Raw genomic sequence first — 14,618 nt, forward strand, 5'->3', positions numbered from 1 at the left:
CAGATCTTACTACGACATCAATTCGTTAGCAAGAAGAGAATCTATCCTTGCCATCATTGTACAACCTGGGGATTCCACGTATCCCTTAGACAGTCAGGCCAGATGTAAATGGGGACGCATATGTAGCAGGTATTATATTGTGAACCCTATGACTGGAGGTGTTTGGTACCGCTTGCCACGATCTGATAATCATCTCACCTTGATAGTATGAGTTTTTGGAGCGTTCAACATATCATACCTGCTGTATGCGGCTAGTGATCCCCATTCACATCCGGCCTGACCGTCTAAGGGATATATATATATGACTCGTTGATAAGGTCTTGGCACTCGAGTGATGGGTCATGATGCCAATAATGGACACGTCCAGTCAAGTCGTAGTGTCCTTCTTGGCACGAACCAACAACGTCGCTCGAGTCCTTTCTCTTCTTCTTGGTATCATCATGAGTAGTCGTGCTAGCTCTTCTCTTTGTTGGGGGAAGTGGTGTTGTTGTCTGCCACTTGTTGTGAGCGAGCGCTTGCTTGCTTCCGTCTTTGTGAGGGGACAATCTTACCTCTCCTCCTTCTTTACAAGAAGAGGTTGTAATCAACTCTTCTCCTAACTTAAAGGGAGCTGTCCCTCTCTCAGTACGAAAGGTGTAGTTTCATCTTTACCCCCCCTCCCACATGGGGTTCGAAGGGATTTCATCATCTACGCCCTTGCATGAACGGGTGGATGGCTCTTTTTCTGTACCCCCGCCAACAAGAGGAGGCGAAATTCGGAATTCCGACCCTCTTGGGTCTTAAGCACTCCCGAGGACCTAATAGGGGCACCCTCCATTCGGAGAGGTTTTGTGGTCCTTTCTTGCTCCTCTCCTTGTGATGGGAGTGGTGCTGTCTTGCTTGTTCCCTCGCTCCTCGTGAAAAACTGTTTCCGTAGTCGGAATACTCAGCACTAGGTGATATTCATTCTAGATCTACGATTAGCGAAGTTATATCAAGCAGAATCTATAAATGTCTCCAATCCTCCAGAACGTACTGCAGATTTGTCTTTGTATCTCCTACTCCCGTTGAACCCGGGACCCTCTGAAGCCTAGGAGCAACCAGGTGGTGTCTTGTCTGACGAGCTGTCCAGTTAATATTAATTTCTTAGCATGAAATGATATTTAGGTGCCAAGGATAGCTGGAGGTGACTGACCTGGTTGGGCAACGAGAGTTGACTGGACCGGGCTCGCACATAAAGAACTCTAAGCCTATCCACCACCAAATCTTGACGGGGATTCTGATCTGATACACTGTTTGTTTACCAGCATAAGATCAATTAGGAAATGAGTGAATTATCTGTATGGCAGAACGAAGATACTCCGTACAAATAATCCTTGACTTTGTCACTCGGATTTTCTGGTTCTTTTGTGGGCGAGTGAGTATACATAGTGTGGCCTTACTAGAAACATGTATGTAAGGTGGTCTTATAATTAGTAACGGTGTCCATAGTCTAGACGTGCCCCCTTTATGTAGAAGTACATGTAGATATGATAGGCTTTTATCCTCCTTCATGTAATACGAGATACGTACCGGCCCCAAGGCGACCCTCTCGTGGGCTATCGTATAATAAGTACCAAAGGCTTAAGGTGGCCAGCACTTACTAGAATTCTAGCTAGTATCACCACATGCACAACGAGCCAGAGCCAACTGTATTTACCTACGCGGTTGCAGTATGTGGCCCGTGAGTCTTGTCAGTAGGACGTAGGGGCGTTTGGGAATTCTGCAAGTCGAGCAGAGCCTCGTTACACCAACGAACAGGCCGAGCTGACTCGGGGTCTTTTCATCGGCTCGGGCAAAAATTAATTTGGTGTCCTGAGTGAGGTTTGGTGAGGCTATCTAAATTAAACTATTCGGACCCTTAACATTCCCTGTTAACCTTTAACCCAAACAGGTTAATTTATACGAGCGACTCGGAGACAAACTCAACCCGAACCGTTCATAATCACGCGGCTTTTGTGTTCTCTAGATTGACCCACATCTACCGTTTCTCCAAAACCAATCTGCTAGCTTGATCTCTTCAAACTTTAGTCTAGAGCGAGGCGGTCAGTTTAACCTTGTGGCCCCTGGCTAGACCTCAGGCGACTGATGTATTGGGCAATAACATGTCATAGTTGATCTGATTCTTCAACAATCTAAGGTAACACTACTCTACACAAATAGAGCACCTCCATGTACCTGGGTACTCTACTCTATCGACTGCATAGAGCACCTGCAGAATCCAGAGCGCCCCAGACAGATGCTCGAGATCTAGCACCGGAATTTTCCGACGTCCATTTATGATATCACTTTTTGAGAAGATAATCATTCCACACACCCCGAGAGCTGCAAAACGTGTTATTCGGGCCGTTGTTGTCTTTCCCTATCAGGCTGCACTTTACTAGGTCAGAGCTTTGACCGTATTTTAGGTCAGAACCGGAGTCAGGTCTGGAGCGGTGAGTCCCGGTACATTGCGTCATGAAATATCACTCACTGGATGTGAACATTGGAACGATACCGGCCCGCCCGAGTTCGCGGCTGGGTCCTAATATATAGGATATCTCTTTTCACGAAACAGCTTGACTTCTGGCAATAATAGTGTTAATGTCATTTATACAGAGTACCCCCCCCCTCAAAGTGTCCTATAACTAGAGCATCTAAATAATATTCAATATATTTAAACCTAAAAGCCACTTTGCAATTTGACCTATAAAATTTATTAATACCAAGTAAAATGAACCCGACATCTGACACAATGCATCGATTCACAACCGCCGTCTTTTTGAATCCTGACTCTGCACTTTGGGTTTGGGCAAAGTCTTGTATACTGATCAAGATATTTTTGACTCAGCGTCTCGATTGCTTTCTGTGCCTCTATTGCCTTTCGAGCCTCTGTTGCCTTCTGGGCCTCGATTACCCTTTGAGCCTCGATTGCCTTTTGAGCCTCGATTGCCCTTTGAGCCACTATTGCCTTCTGAGTTTCAATTGCCTTCTGAGTTTTAATTGCCTTCTGAGTCTTGATTGCCTTTTGAGCCTCGATTGCTTTCCGCACCTCTGTTGCCCTTTGAGCCTCGATTGCCCTTCGAGCCTCGATTGCCCTTTGAGCCACTATTGCCTTCTGAGTTTCAATTGCCTCCTGGATTTCAATTGCCTTCTGAGTCTCGATTGCCTTTTGAGCATCGATTGCTTTCCGCACCTCTGTTGCCTTTTGAGCCTCGATTGTCTTCTGAGTTTCAATTGCTTTCTGTGCCTTGATTGCTTTTCGTGTCTCTACTCTCCATGCCTGGATTGTGTTCCGTTCCTTGATTTTCAGCTCCTCGATCGCTAATTTCCGTTCGCCGAGTGCTTTCTGTGTCTCGAGTGCTTTCTGTGCCTCGAGTGCTATCTGCGCTTCAATTGCTTTCCTTGTTTTTATTTCTTTTTTCTTCGCCTCGATTTTGCTCTGAACAAACGCACTATAAACGGCGAGAGCTAATGTAAATATAAGAACCGTGAAAATTGAATGAACTAATATAGTTAGTCGAAATCATGGGAATGATAGATTAAAGGTGACTACCTACCGATGATACTCACCCATGACCAAGAATTCGAAGATGGGACCGGATGTCTTGGTGACCTACACATGAGGAGAGATCTTGTGGATAGAGATGAGGTTGTGCTGGTAATTTGGTGTGGACAAAAATGCAAAGGTCCAGAGATTATCGTCTTGATTTGGGGTATCTATTTGCCAACAAGGACTTTTCCTGGGTGTATACATCTATGCGTGGGGTGCGGGAAGATATATGTACTAGGTACAAAGGAGATTGATAATTTATACCGAAAAAGAATTTCCCTTATATCTATGATTCCAAGGCAGCCGATTATTTTCTTAAAGAAGCAAAAATGTCGCAATTGCGCAAGTATAGACGCCAGGATTAGTTGTAAAAGAAAACCTTTGTCTAAACCTTAACTAGGTCTTCTACAGGCCCCGCAGACGAAAGAGAAATATCATTGGATGTTATCAAAAGTGAGATTCTAGAAGATCGGTGATGGCTTCAGTAATATCCAGGGTTGACGAGATCCCTTCCGACAGTGAGCTCCAGCCGAGTGACATCTCAAGATTCCATCTTGCTTACGTAAGTGTCTAGCGCCAAAGCACATGACCCACCGACCTCACCCCGCCAGAACGCGACAAACCAGCAGTTACACCGACCACAGACCAGCTCAAAATGGAAGGAAATCGCATGCGAAAGATCGAGGTCCAGAGCCCAGAAGATATCAGATACCTCTTCGACAATCTTTGCCGAGCAGCCAAGGAGAAAATCGACCAGCACCTACCCCCAGGAGCTGCCGACCGTGATGATGAGCTGCGGAAACGCGTCGAGGAGATGCTCACGGAGGTCCGGTATTGCCCAAACCATGCCCGGTGGCTCTCTTTTTTCTGACTGTACTGGTCAAGCTAACGTGTGGGGAATTCTTGGTGCGAGCAGTATGTGCGCCGGACATTCGAGCACGCTGTACGTAACATCTCGGTGAACGGCATGGACGCGGGCCCAATAGAGACCTACATTTCTAAAAATGAGATGGAAGAACTTGAACCCTACGACCGAAAACTACATACTCGCTTCACCACACTTCAAGCCCAGCTAGACGAAGAGACGGAGAAGTTGGCAAAGCTGCGCCGAGAGGCGCCCTTCGATGCCGCTAAAGCATATGAGGATGCGCTGAAGAGGGAGCTCGAGGGAGACGAGAGGATAATACAATCGTTGGCGAACGAAGATATCACGGATGCGGAAGCAGGAAGCCTGGGGATCAGGCCGCTGGAAAGGAAAGAGGACATCGAGGAGGACTATGCAAGAACTGCAGAGATCCTGAAAGCGCTGCAGACGGTAAGTCATTCTACTTCCTTTGGTAAGACTTTTCCAGGAAAAGGGCTAACGATATTTTTAGAGCCTGCCAGCTACAGCTCATAAACTTACTCGTGCTAACGATGCTCTTGACTATGTCCAGTCAAAGAAGTAAAAGGATTGTGGCGTTTCTTTTCGGTTTTGTATTACTAACGGATATACGAATCTTTTTTTAATATGGGCGTATTTCGGTAATGGATACCATGTTTTATGAATCATTGAATACCTTTAAAGCACATTAGTCCCGTTCCAACCTATTTTGGTATTTACAGACGAGACTAAGACTCCGTACCCTCTCTGATTCAAGTGCACGCATTGTCCTGCAAGTCTCTTTAGGATCTCTTAAAATCCCTATATAAAAGATCTACACGAGTGCCTTCCTGAGATTATTATACACACAAGCGGGCCAGGGTCTTAAAAATATAACCCAAGTAGGACGTATGACGATTCACACTTCCCATTCGTTGCCGATTTGTATTCTTGGCATATCGTCGGTAGAATGGGACGAATTGGCTCCTCTTCAAGAAGTAGAACGGGCACAAAAATGAATGATCGAGTGTAACCAACTTCAAGACACCCAGCCAGTGCTATCCTCAGTACAGGAAAGAGTGACATAACTCGTATCATTGGTTGTAGGGAATTTTGTTAGAGTGCCACATGTTGCCGAAGTTTCGCTACTTCTGTTTTTGTAATGCTAGTCCGGACCAACTTCCATGTAATTATATTGCGAATCTCAAACCTTAAAATGATTGCCTACTTAGGAAATCCGTGTTTCCTAAATGGGCATCTTCCATTAAAGTTTCGAAAACAATTGCCTGACAGATAGATTGAGGTCGCCTAAATAAGCAATGAATTTAAGCTTTTGAGAATCGCACTACATGTGTGTAAAAGTTTGCGCGGTCAAGTATTATGAAAACAACTGCAACGGCGCCATCCTTCCGACCTACATATGCAATGCAAACATGCGGATAGACACGTCCCGGGAATGTCGTTCTCCAAAACGACACGTTGAAAGACGGACATGTAGGGTAAACATCCCATGCCGCTAATGGCTTGTCAACTCCATCCCATTTCATCATTTTCTGTATCTCCCACCCTACTAGATTCGAACGACGGATGGAAAACCCAACAAACCAATCGATCGAACAAGCGGCCTATAACACGACATGCAATTGTGCCTGAATTCACATCTTAAACGCGAGATGATATCAAGCCTGCATGTCCACAAGGATGGTAACTACATAATCCCAATCCACCCCATAACATTTTCCAGGTATGCAAATACGTCATGGGGCTTAAGCTTGCAGAAGCCATCGATATCAGCTCACGAGCTTTTAGAGGGCCGGAGCTCCTTTATTCAATTGCAACCGGTATCCCTTAGTTCAAGTCCTAAGAATTTACCGGCTATGACTAATTCCAAAAAAGCCACAGGATCTTCTTGGACCTTTGCCGCCGTAATTGATCCAGCACATCATACATTATCACCCGGCCGGCCGATTCATGCTCAGTCCTCAGGAGCGAGCAGCAATTGTATTACCGACACCCACTCTGCTACATAGCCCGACCTGCGTCAAAGCTTGTCGCTTAATACTCTGGAGTAACTATACATATGCGCAGCCGCGGGCTGCAAAGTAGCGTAGCTACAGCTTCAAAAGTCAACCGCACCCTACAATATCTACCCAGATTTACCTTCGTCCGGATCTAAATTCAACCCCGCCCTCCTCCCCACACAGCCCACCATGTAGAGTCCCTACATCACGTCACTAAGCTTTCTCGATGTAGCGGAACGAACAACAACACCAAGATTGGCTGCAGTCTACAGGGTACTCTGCCTAGGTACGTGCATACATCCATACCTCACATCCTCAGGCACGAGACAACGCATGAGTGCCAGATCCAGGTGCAGCACATGACATGACAGGGTAAACTACAGGGTAAACTACAGAGATAGATGGTTTATCAAAAAAACGCGTAGCCGCAATTAACTCAGAGGAATTTATTCCTTTTCTTTTACAGACTAGACCTAAAACCGGGGGGGGGGGGGGGGGACACCATGAGGCCCTTGCTTTGGGAGAGAACAAAGACAAGGGTAAGGAAGAACAAGGCTCGATAGAATATCGAGACGGACTTGAGAAGAGATGGGTGAAAAGCAATATACTTACATACAAAAACGTTACCCGCGACTAGAGTACGGCGGAACAAAATTGTATCAAAAGCAAGCAACAGCAAGAGAGGAAAAAAGAAAGAGAAAAAAAGAAATCTGCCTTAATCCCTTGGGTTGAAGACAAGGATAGAAAGGCAGAACGAAGAATTGAAAACAGGGCCCGTCAATTAATTGGTGGGAAAGAAAAGAAAAGCAAGGATGCAGGAATCCAAAGGACATACAGATAGGTACATGTACTCCAGAACATCAGTGTGCATGAAAAAAGGAACTAAAGAAAAAGAAGAAATGAGCCCCCCAGGAAACAGAAGAAGCGGAAAGAAAAACAAGCAGAAGGAAAAATAGCAGAGCTCCCAAAAAGTCAAAACCGAATCAAGCCAAAGTAAAAACCAGTCCTTCGATCCCAAGTCCTATCGTATTCACAGCTAAACCATGCCACCCATGCCATCCGGTTCCCTCACCATACGTAGGAAAAAAAAGAAACAAGCAAACAAATTCACAAACTCCAAATGTGTTGATATGACATTAGAAAAAATGAAACAAAAACGCAAAAACACAAAACGACGATCCGGGCGTCAGTGCAAAGGTAAGATCATTAAATAGATCCGTACCATCCCAAATGAAAATAAATAAATAAAAAGGACCCGTAAAACAAACTCCTACTCGCTTCCCCCACAAAAGCAACTCAAGTCATACCGAAAAAAAAGACCCTTTCCCCCACTACTCCTTACCAAGAAGGGAAAACACTGTCAGACTCCTCCTCCGTGAGGATAATCTCGTGCACCGTCTCGGGCTTCTGGATCCCATTGTGGATCGTGATATCAGACGACGACGGCAAGAAGATATCTATCAATCGCCAAAACCACACTAGTCAGCATTCCGCTTTTTTACTCGCCAGGATAGCTAGCTACATGTAACGACCCACAACCCGACTAGCCAATCTCGCCATCCAGCTTGATAGCTAGATAGCTAGCTTGTAGCTATAGGCCAGGCCCCACCAACGAAAAAACAAGCCAAACATAAAAGCAGGAAAGGAAAAGGGACAGAAAAAAGAACGGACCTTGATTCCAATCGAAACCCTGAGATGTCTTGACGCATGTTATCTATTCCCCACCGCGACCAAGAATTAGCCGACGAACCACGCACACACGCACACACACTACGTAACGCCTAGCCCTAGCGAGTCTGTATGGGGAAACAAGAATGCGGGGAGAGCAGGAGGCAATAGATTATGTAGCGAAAGATATATAAAAGGACAGCTTGTTTTAAACGGAGAGTCAGTTTCTTACCAGTCGCGGAGATCCATCCCGAACACCCAGATCAAACACCGAGTGCTCAACGCGGCTGACTGAAGAGCCTACAAATAATACCAACAGCATTTTATCAGCATACGACACTTTTAATTTCAGAGAGAGTTAGAGAGGCAAATTCAAGACATACTCAGCAGTGATGGTCGCTTCCTGTGGTACATCATCCCCGAGCTAGACGAGCTAGACGACGAGCTAGACGACGAGGAGGAGGATGAGGAGGAGGAAGACGAGAGGCGTGTGGGCGAAGTGGGGCCAGACGAAGACGCAGAAGAGGAGGTAGATCCGCCGGATCTTGTGGGGATGCAGATGGCGGGCGAGGACATGGTCTGGCTACCTAGCTAGTCTATCACTCTGATGTTTTCTCGGTTGTGGGATTTTTCTATTGTGGAGAGAATTAAGGAAGGAAGGAAGGAAGGATGTTGGAGGAGGTGAATGAGAGAGTGGATCAGTGGGCTGCTTTCTTGCTTTCTTTATGGCGGTGCTGCCGTTTGTTATCGTGGGGCGTAGGTAGGCTGGTTGATTGATCTTTGATTTGAGCCGGCCGGCGCGCGGAACAGAGGGGGAGTAAACCGGAATAGATGATCGATGGGGAAGCTTTGACGACAATGACGGATGATACAAGTTTTTGTGCTGTTTGACGAACCGAAACGCTAATGATAAGAAGTGCAATACAGGAGGAAGAAGAAGATCGAGGAATAAGCTTCGAGGGAAACGACAGCCAGAAGTGAATAGAATAAGCACGAGACTAAGAATACTAATAGTTTACTGCGGCGACGGGCGGCGGGCGGAGGGAATGCGCAGAGTACGATGAAGAAGAAGGAGAAAGAGAAGAGGAAGACGAAACAACAGAGACAAAAAGGCTTAAGTAGGGTGGTATGGGGGGGGATCTGGATTGGGGGCGGTGGTGGTGATGGTGGGAGGAGGGCACCTATAAATGAATGAATGAGGCTGCAGCTCACTGATTGATTGATTGAACGATTGATTGATTGACAGACACCCCAACCCATCCAAGGCTCAAGGCTCCCGGACGGACAGCCCTCCCTCCCCACCTTGACTCAGCTCGGGATGCATGACTCCACGACGTCGCTTGGTATCGCTCTGACTCTACAGGTTCAACTAACTACTACATCTACATATCGCTTGGTTTGGTTGTTTTATCTATTTAGTAGCTAGGAGGCTGTCCTATCGGGAACTTAAGGGTCGCATAAAACGTTCCTGGAGCAGACTGGAGGGAGGGTGGAGAGGCCATCCTACTAGTATTTAGGGTAGGGATCTCCCCGTAGCCGTCGCTACCTACAGTACCACCTGCACATACGTAGAAGCTAGACTTGAATGATCAACAGGCAGAGCAACGAGCTTCACAAGCCCCATTGCGTCGTCCGTTTTATTTATTTTATTTGTTTGCACCCACAACACAAAAAAAACGGAAAAAAACAAAAAAAAAGATGGAAGACATCTCCGTTCGGAAACCGCAGCAGATGCAGATGCAGCAGATGCAGCAGCAGGAAAAAAAATGAGGATGTGCTTTTTGTTACAATAAATAACACAGAAAAAAGGATGCGCTTTCTAAATTGTCGTTTTAGCCCACAGCAATAATACAAAAACCAGCTAGAAAAAAAGGATGTGCTTTCTGAATTGTTGTTTTTAGCCACAATAAATAAAACAAAACAAAAAACGAGGATCGCCAGCCAGCAAGAAATAGAAATAGATATTGATTAACACCCCCAACCCCGACCCCGACTCCAACTCCAACTCCGACCGCGGCCCACCCTCCCCGGGCCTTCTATAGATTAGATAAGTACTTAATAGCATAGCATCATTGCCGCCCCCGCCACTCCGCCTCACCACCCCCTCGCCTTCCCTTGCCCTTCCCTCCCCCACAAGCGTCCCCCCTGCCCGCGCCCGATTAAGCTTTCCCTTCCAACAAGCCAGGCACCAACAATTGCCGAAGTCTCGAAACATACTAGGGTTAAAAAAAAAATTGGCGCCAAAAAAAAATACGAGATCTGTATCAGGAGTGGGTGGTGGTGGTGGTGGTGGTTTTTCCGTCACTAATTATCACTGACTGCTAGCCACTCATGAAGTTTCACTAACTAATGACTAGCAGCCGCTCCCGACCCCCCCCCCCCCCCTTGTTCTTTTTCCCACGAGAGCCACCGCTAGCTGTGATCCATATACACTTCGAAACAAGGCAGTCCCACAAGGCAACCGCAATCCCCTAGCTTCCATAATTCCTCTTGTAAGAAGCTCTAATCCCACTCGGAATTGAGCTGTTGGTAACGGACAGACAAAAATGAAAAAAATAAGAAAAAAGGTGAATCCAACCAAAGTATATAAAAAAAAAAAAAAAAGAACCCAACCCAATACAAGCAACAGAAAACACACGAGGCTGATAACTCTCTCCTCCTTCCTAGCCAGTTCGGCCCTGCCGAAATGGTAGTAACAGCTTTTAGCACAACAAAGATCAGTAGTAGTAGGTAATAGTCGCAGTGGTGATAGTAACGGTAGGTAGTAAGTAGTTGTAGTAGTAGTAGTAGTATAGTAAACTTGCCTGCATCCAAACATACGTATACGAACGGGGGGTATCGTAAGTGCGCTAAACCAGACAAACAGAACAGCAATAAACCACCAAATAAAGGTGTCGAAAGGGGTGTAAAAACTGAAGGAAGACACACAGAAGATATGTATCAAAAAAAAAAAAGTAGTTAAAAGAAGATAGAACCTGAACCGGTGACAATGTAGAGAGAATAGGAAGTCAAAAACGGAAATGGACAAAGAGCAAACAAATCGAAAACAATAAAAATCCACTCCACAACTTCAAAGACCCTCAACAACGCAACGATAAAGAGCACAGCAACCACACATATCTCAAACGTTATCCCATTACCGAAAAAAAATATGTTCCCAAGTTTCTCCCCAGAATTTCCCTACCAACATACTCCCCCGAGACCGAGAAAAGAAATAAAAAAAAAAGTAAATAAAAAAAAAAAAGTAACAAAAAGTAACAAAAAGAAAAGTCCAATAAGACAAACGAAACTTCATCCCGTTCATATCGTATCACCTGCATCGTCGCAACTACCAGTTCTTCTTCCTTGCAAATCTCTTGTTGAGCAAGGCCAAGACTTTTGGCACATTGAACTGAACGTATTCAAGATCCAGTTCATCATGGTTGTTCTGTTGCATTTCCAGGAGATCGTCTAGCTTGAGATCAAGCTCCAAGAGTCCTCGGTTCCGGCCTGGAAGTGTGACCACTGTGAGCTTATGTACCTTTATAGTGAGACAACCCGGGGTTATATCCGGGCCAGGGTCCTGGGGGTGTAAACCTTTATAGTGCAAAGAAATGACGAAAGTTCCTGGGGAAGGTGAAGTTATCGTGAAAAATATATTCGCACGACTGTTTTAAGGTTAATTCAGTCATTCCTTTGACAGGGTTCGAGTGTGATGAGCATACCGATTATCAGGAACGTTACTCTTCTGAATAACACCTTCCTTCTCCAGCTGTTGATGGGTAAATTTATATGGCCCGAGGACATGTTGCTTTTGCTGTTTGCTCCTCTGTTTCCCTTCCGACTGACTGCGTACGTTATGCAAATACGACTTGTAAGTCTCTAACTGGCTGACTAGGTACGCGTTATGATCTCGAATCGTCTTGTAGACCTCGTCTAGCTTCTTTGATTCCTCCATAACCTTCTCTTTTAATGATCCCAAATGAACAAGCTCTTGTTCAACTTCCTCTTGTAGGATTTGGTAGTTGTCGAGATCACTGATGACGCCCAAGTCCTTTAATTGGTTCAATAATTCTAATCCCCTCATTCCCTTGCGGAACATTCCCATATCCTTCATTGTCGCTGCAGTATCCGCTATCTTCCTAAGGTTGAGCGGCCTGCGAACCGCAGGTGACATTGGCGGCAGTGTTCGTAAAAGCTGTACAAATATTGACTTTGCCTCCATAAAGTACACATCCTCTTGGGTTATATCCAGTGCTGCCGAAATGTCTGTAAGGTATGTGTTAGCATAGCCGCCGGAAGGAAGAAACCACCCATCGACCGTACCATCAATGGCACTCTCCCATCGGCTGAAAAGTGGCAAGTTGATGGCCCTATTTTCCTTCCGTGGCAGTTGCGGTGGCGCGGAACCAAGCTCCTCTAGGATAATTGAAAGATGTTCAGTGTCGCGACCCTGTAGCTGCCCGAGTTAGCTCTTATTTTTCTGCAGTTTTTTGTCGATGCTGAGGGCCTACTTACCAATTCTTTATAATGTTTCTCAAGCAATGAATGAGTGGCGTAAACCTCATTCAAAGTAATGTTCAACTCCAAGTCCTTCTTAGACAACGCAACATAATTATCCATTTCCAATGACTCGTAAAAGTCTCCAACCTCACATAGATCATTCAAAAACTTGTTGATCCGGACCTTATTGTTTGATACAAATGGCGAGAGCTTTGCCATGTACGGTTCCTTTGAGTATGAGGGCTTATTGGCCAAATTCTGCAGCATCTTTGCGATCAAAGTCAAAGTTCTTCGCGGGTGTTCAGATGGAACATTATCGATGAGCATGTATGAACGTGGCGTGACAATTGCTGGGTTCAGAAACCTCAGGAAGAAGAAGCCTCCAATCAAAGTACAAACAACCTGGTCCTTTGCATCCGGGTATTTTCTCCTTGTCAAACTACGAATCTGTTTACAGATCCATCTGATACCATACGGGGTCTCATTGATATTGTCAATGATAGTAGCCAAGAAGGTATTTGCAAGTTCCATCAACATTGTCAAACGTGGCTCAATGATCGCCTGCACCTGCGGGTTTGCCGCGGCTTCTTCCGCTGATACACTTCTTGGCATATTGGCCGGCAAAGTTCCGGTATCCTCTTCGACATTTTTAACCATTCGCTCATACACCTTCAATGGGTTAATTTCCAGATTAAGATCCTTCAATTCAATCAGGTTATTGATCTGCTTGGCCAATACAACTTTAAGATAGCTCTGTCCGGGACCACGGCGGGTGTAAGTTGTCATCATACGGGATACTGGGGTGTTCGCACGGAGCAAGGACGAGTATTCCGGGGTAGTATCGAATTGGGCCGATAATACGGACTTTAAATTGGTGGGGTCAGTAATCAATGTTTCACAGCATATTTAGGCAGTTAGTAAACCACGTACCTGGAACATGGTAAGCAGTAGATGCTCTTCACGGCTCTCATATTGGTTTCCGTAGATGGTAAACATGACGGTCTGCAGAAGTGAATCGATCTCAGACATGCTGACCAGGCGGCAGAGCGATGCAATGTGCCGGGGCTCAGATTGAAGCAGGAAAAATAAATTTCCATACTGCTGGGTCTTTTGATCGTTCGGGAACGTACCCTCTTGCAATTCCGACGATTCATCAAAATGGCTTGCTACCTCATTTTGCTGGGGTGCAATAGCACCAGAAGTTAGCCTCACAAGGGAGAAGGGTAACAAAAGATTATGCAAGGAGACCAGAAACAAACCTCTTCCAAAGCCATCCTATTTTGGATAAGCAGAGCTATCCGTGAATCCAAATACCTCACATCCTTCTCCAACACGAAGTTCTTTTTTGACTGCGATGATATTTTCGCTTTGAGGTCGCGAAGCGTTTTCTGAACTGTAGACACAACGGACAAAAGACACCAAGTATGAGATTCGCGAACTTTCCCCCTACGCAATATAAAAAATCAAAAGAGCAAGGATGTAAAAAGCTGACCTTTCGCAAGTTCATCCTCAATCTCAATGTCCTTATCATGCGCAGACATGGACAGGTACAGCGCAGTAACGCTGTACCTCTTTGATGCCCTGACCGATCTCGGTGCATCCGAACCAATGGTGTTCTGTCTCGTTACCGGGGTGAAGCTCGACGTCGCAAAGCTGGACGACGTGGAAGAGGTGGAATTCCTCGCTGAGGGAGCGAGCATTGTGGTGACAGACATAGATGATGATGAGGCTGAGAAGCCAGGCCTCTGCAGCACGGCTGCTACTGTAGGAAGCGCTATGGTGTCGGTGGTGAATAGAGTTACGCGGTGGAGTTACTTGGTTGTCGAGAGTTAAGCTAAAGGTTGAGGAAGTAGTAGTAGTGGTGGTGGTTGAGCAGTGGTGGTTATAATGGCGGTAATAAAAGGGATCGAAGCTGAGAGAGAAGACGCGAAGGAAGAAAGAACAAAGAAATAACCGTTGACAGACTAGTTAGCAGGCTAGTGGACCGAGCACCGGCGCTGTGTTAGATTAGTTTTTTTGGTTGTTGGGCGAAATG

At 45.7% G+C, this 14,618-nt stretch overlaps 4 protein-coding genes across 4 annotated transcripts; 1 reads left to right on the forward strand and 3 right to left on the reverse strand.

Moving 5' to 3' along the window:
* Positions 1–397: 397 nt before the first annotated feature.
* On the reverse strand, positions 398–817 carry H6S33_013028 (uncharacterized protein; the record flags this gene model as incomplete). Its single annotated transcript, XM_044844392.1, has 3 exons — positions 398–491; positions 552–599; positions 731–817. Coding segments are annotated over 3 exons (229 nt in total), but the record flags the coding sequence as incomplete, so codon positions are not given.
* Positions 818–2,680: 1,863 nt separating this feature from the next.
* On the reverse strand, positions 2,681–3,621 carry H6S33_013029 (uncharacterized protein; the record flags this gene model as incomplete). Its single annotated transcript, XM_044844394.1, has 3 exons — positions 2,681–2,704; positions 2,750–3,504; positions 3,558–3,621. 3 exons carry the CDS (start codon positions 3,619–3,621, stop codon positions 2,681–2,683), a joined length of 843 nt encoding a protein of 280 aa, XP_044694738.1.
* A 584-nt stretch (positions 3,622–4,205) lies between these two features.
* H6S33_013030 (uncharacterized protein) lies at positions 4,206–4,998 on the forward strand (the record flags this gene model as incomplete). Its single annotated transcript, XM_044844395.1, has 3 exons — positions 4,206–4,376; positions 4,467–4,865; positions 4,927–4,998. The coding sequence occupies 3 exons, from the start codon at positions 4,206–4,208 to the stop codon at positions 4,996–4,998; spliced, it is 642 nt and encodes a 213-aa protein (XP_044694739.1).
* Positions 4,999–11,429: 6,431 nt separating this feature from the next.
* On the reverse strand, positions 11,430–14,298 carry H6S33_013031 (uncharacterized protein; the record flags this gene model as incomplete). The annotated part of the gene is made up of 8 exons (XM_044844396.1): positions 11,430–11,590; positions 11,678–11,748; positions 11,806–12,349; positions 12,407–12,533; positions 12,599–13,447; positions 13,514–13,762; positions 13,843–13,976; positions 14,076–14,298. The coding sequence occupies 8 exons, from the start codon at positions 14,296–14,298 to the stop codon at positions 11,430–11,432; spliced, it is 2,358 nt and encodes a 785-aa protein (XP_044694740.1).
* Between the last annotated feature and the right edge of the window lie 320 nt (positions 14,299–14,618).

The sequence above is a fragment of the Morchella sextelata genome (genome assembly GCF_020137385.1).
Source record: "Morchella sextelata strain SCLS chromosome Unknown scls_9, whole genome shotgun sequence".
Lineage (NCBI taxonomy): Eukaryota > Fungi > Ascomycota > Pezizomycetes > Pezizales > Morchellaceae > Morchella > Morchella sextelata.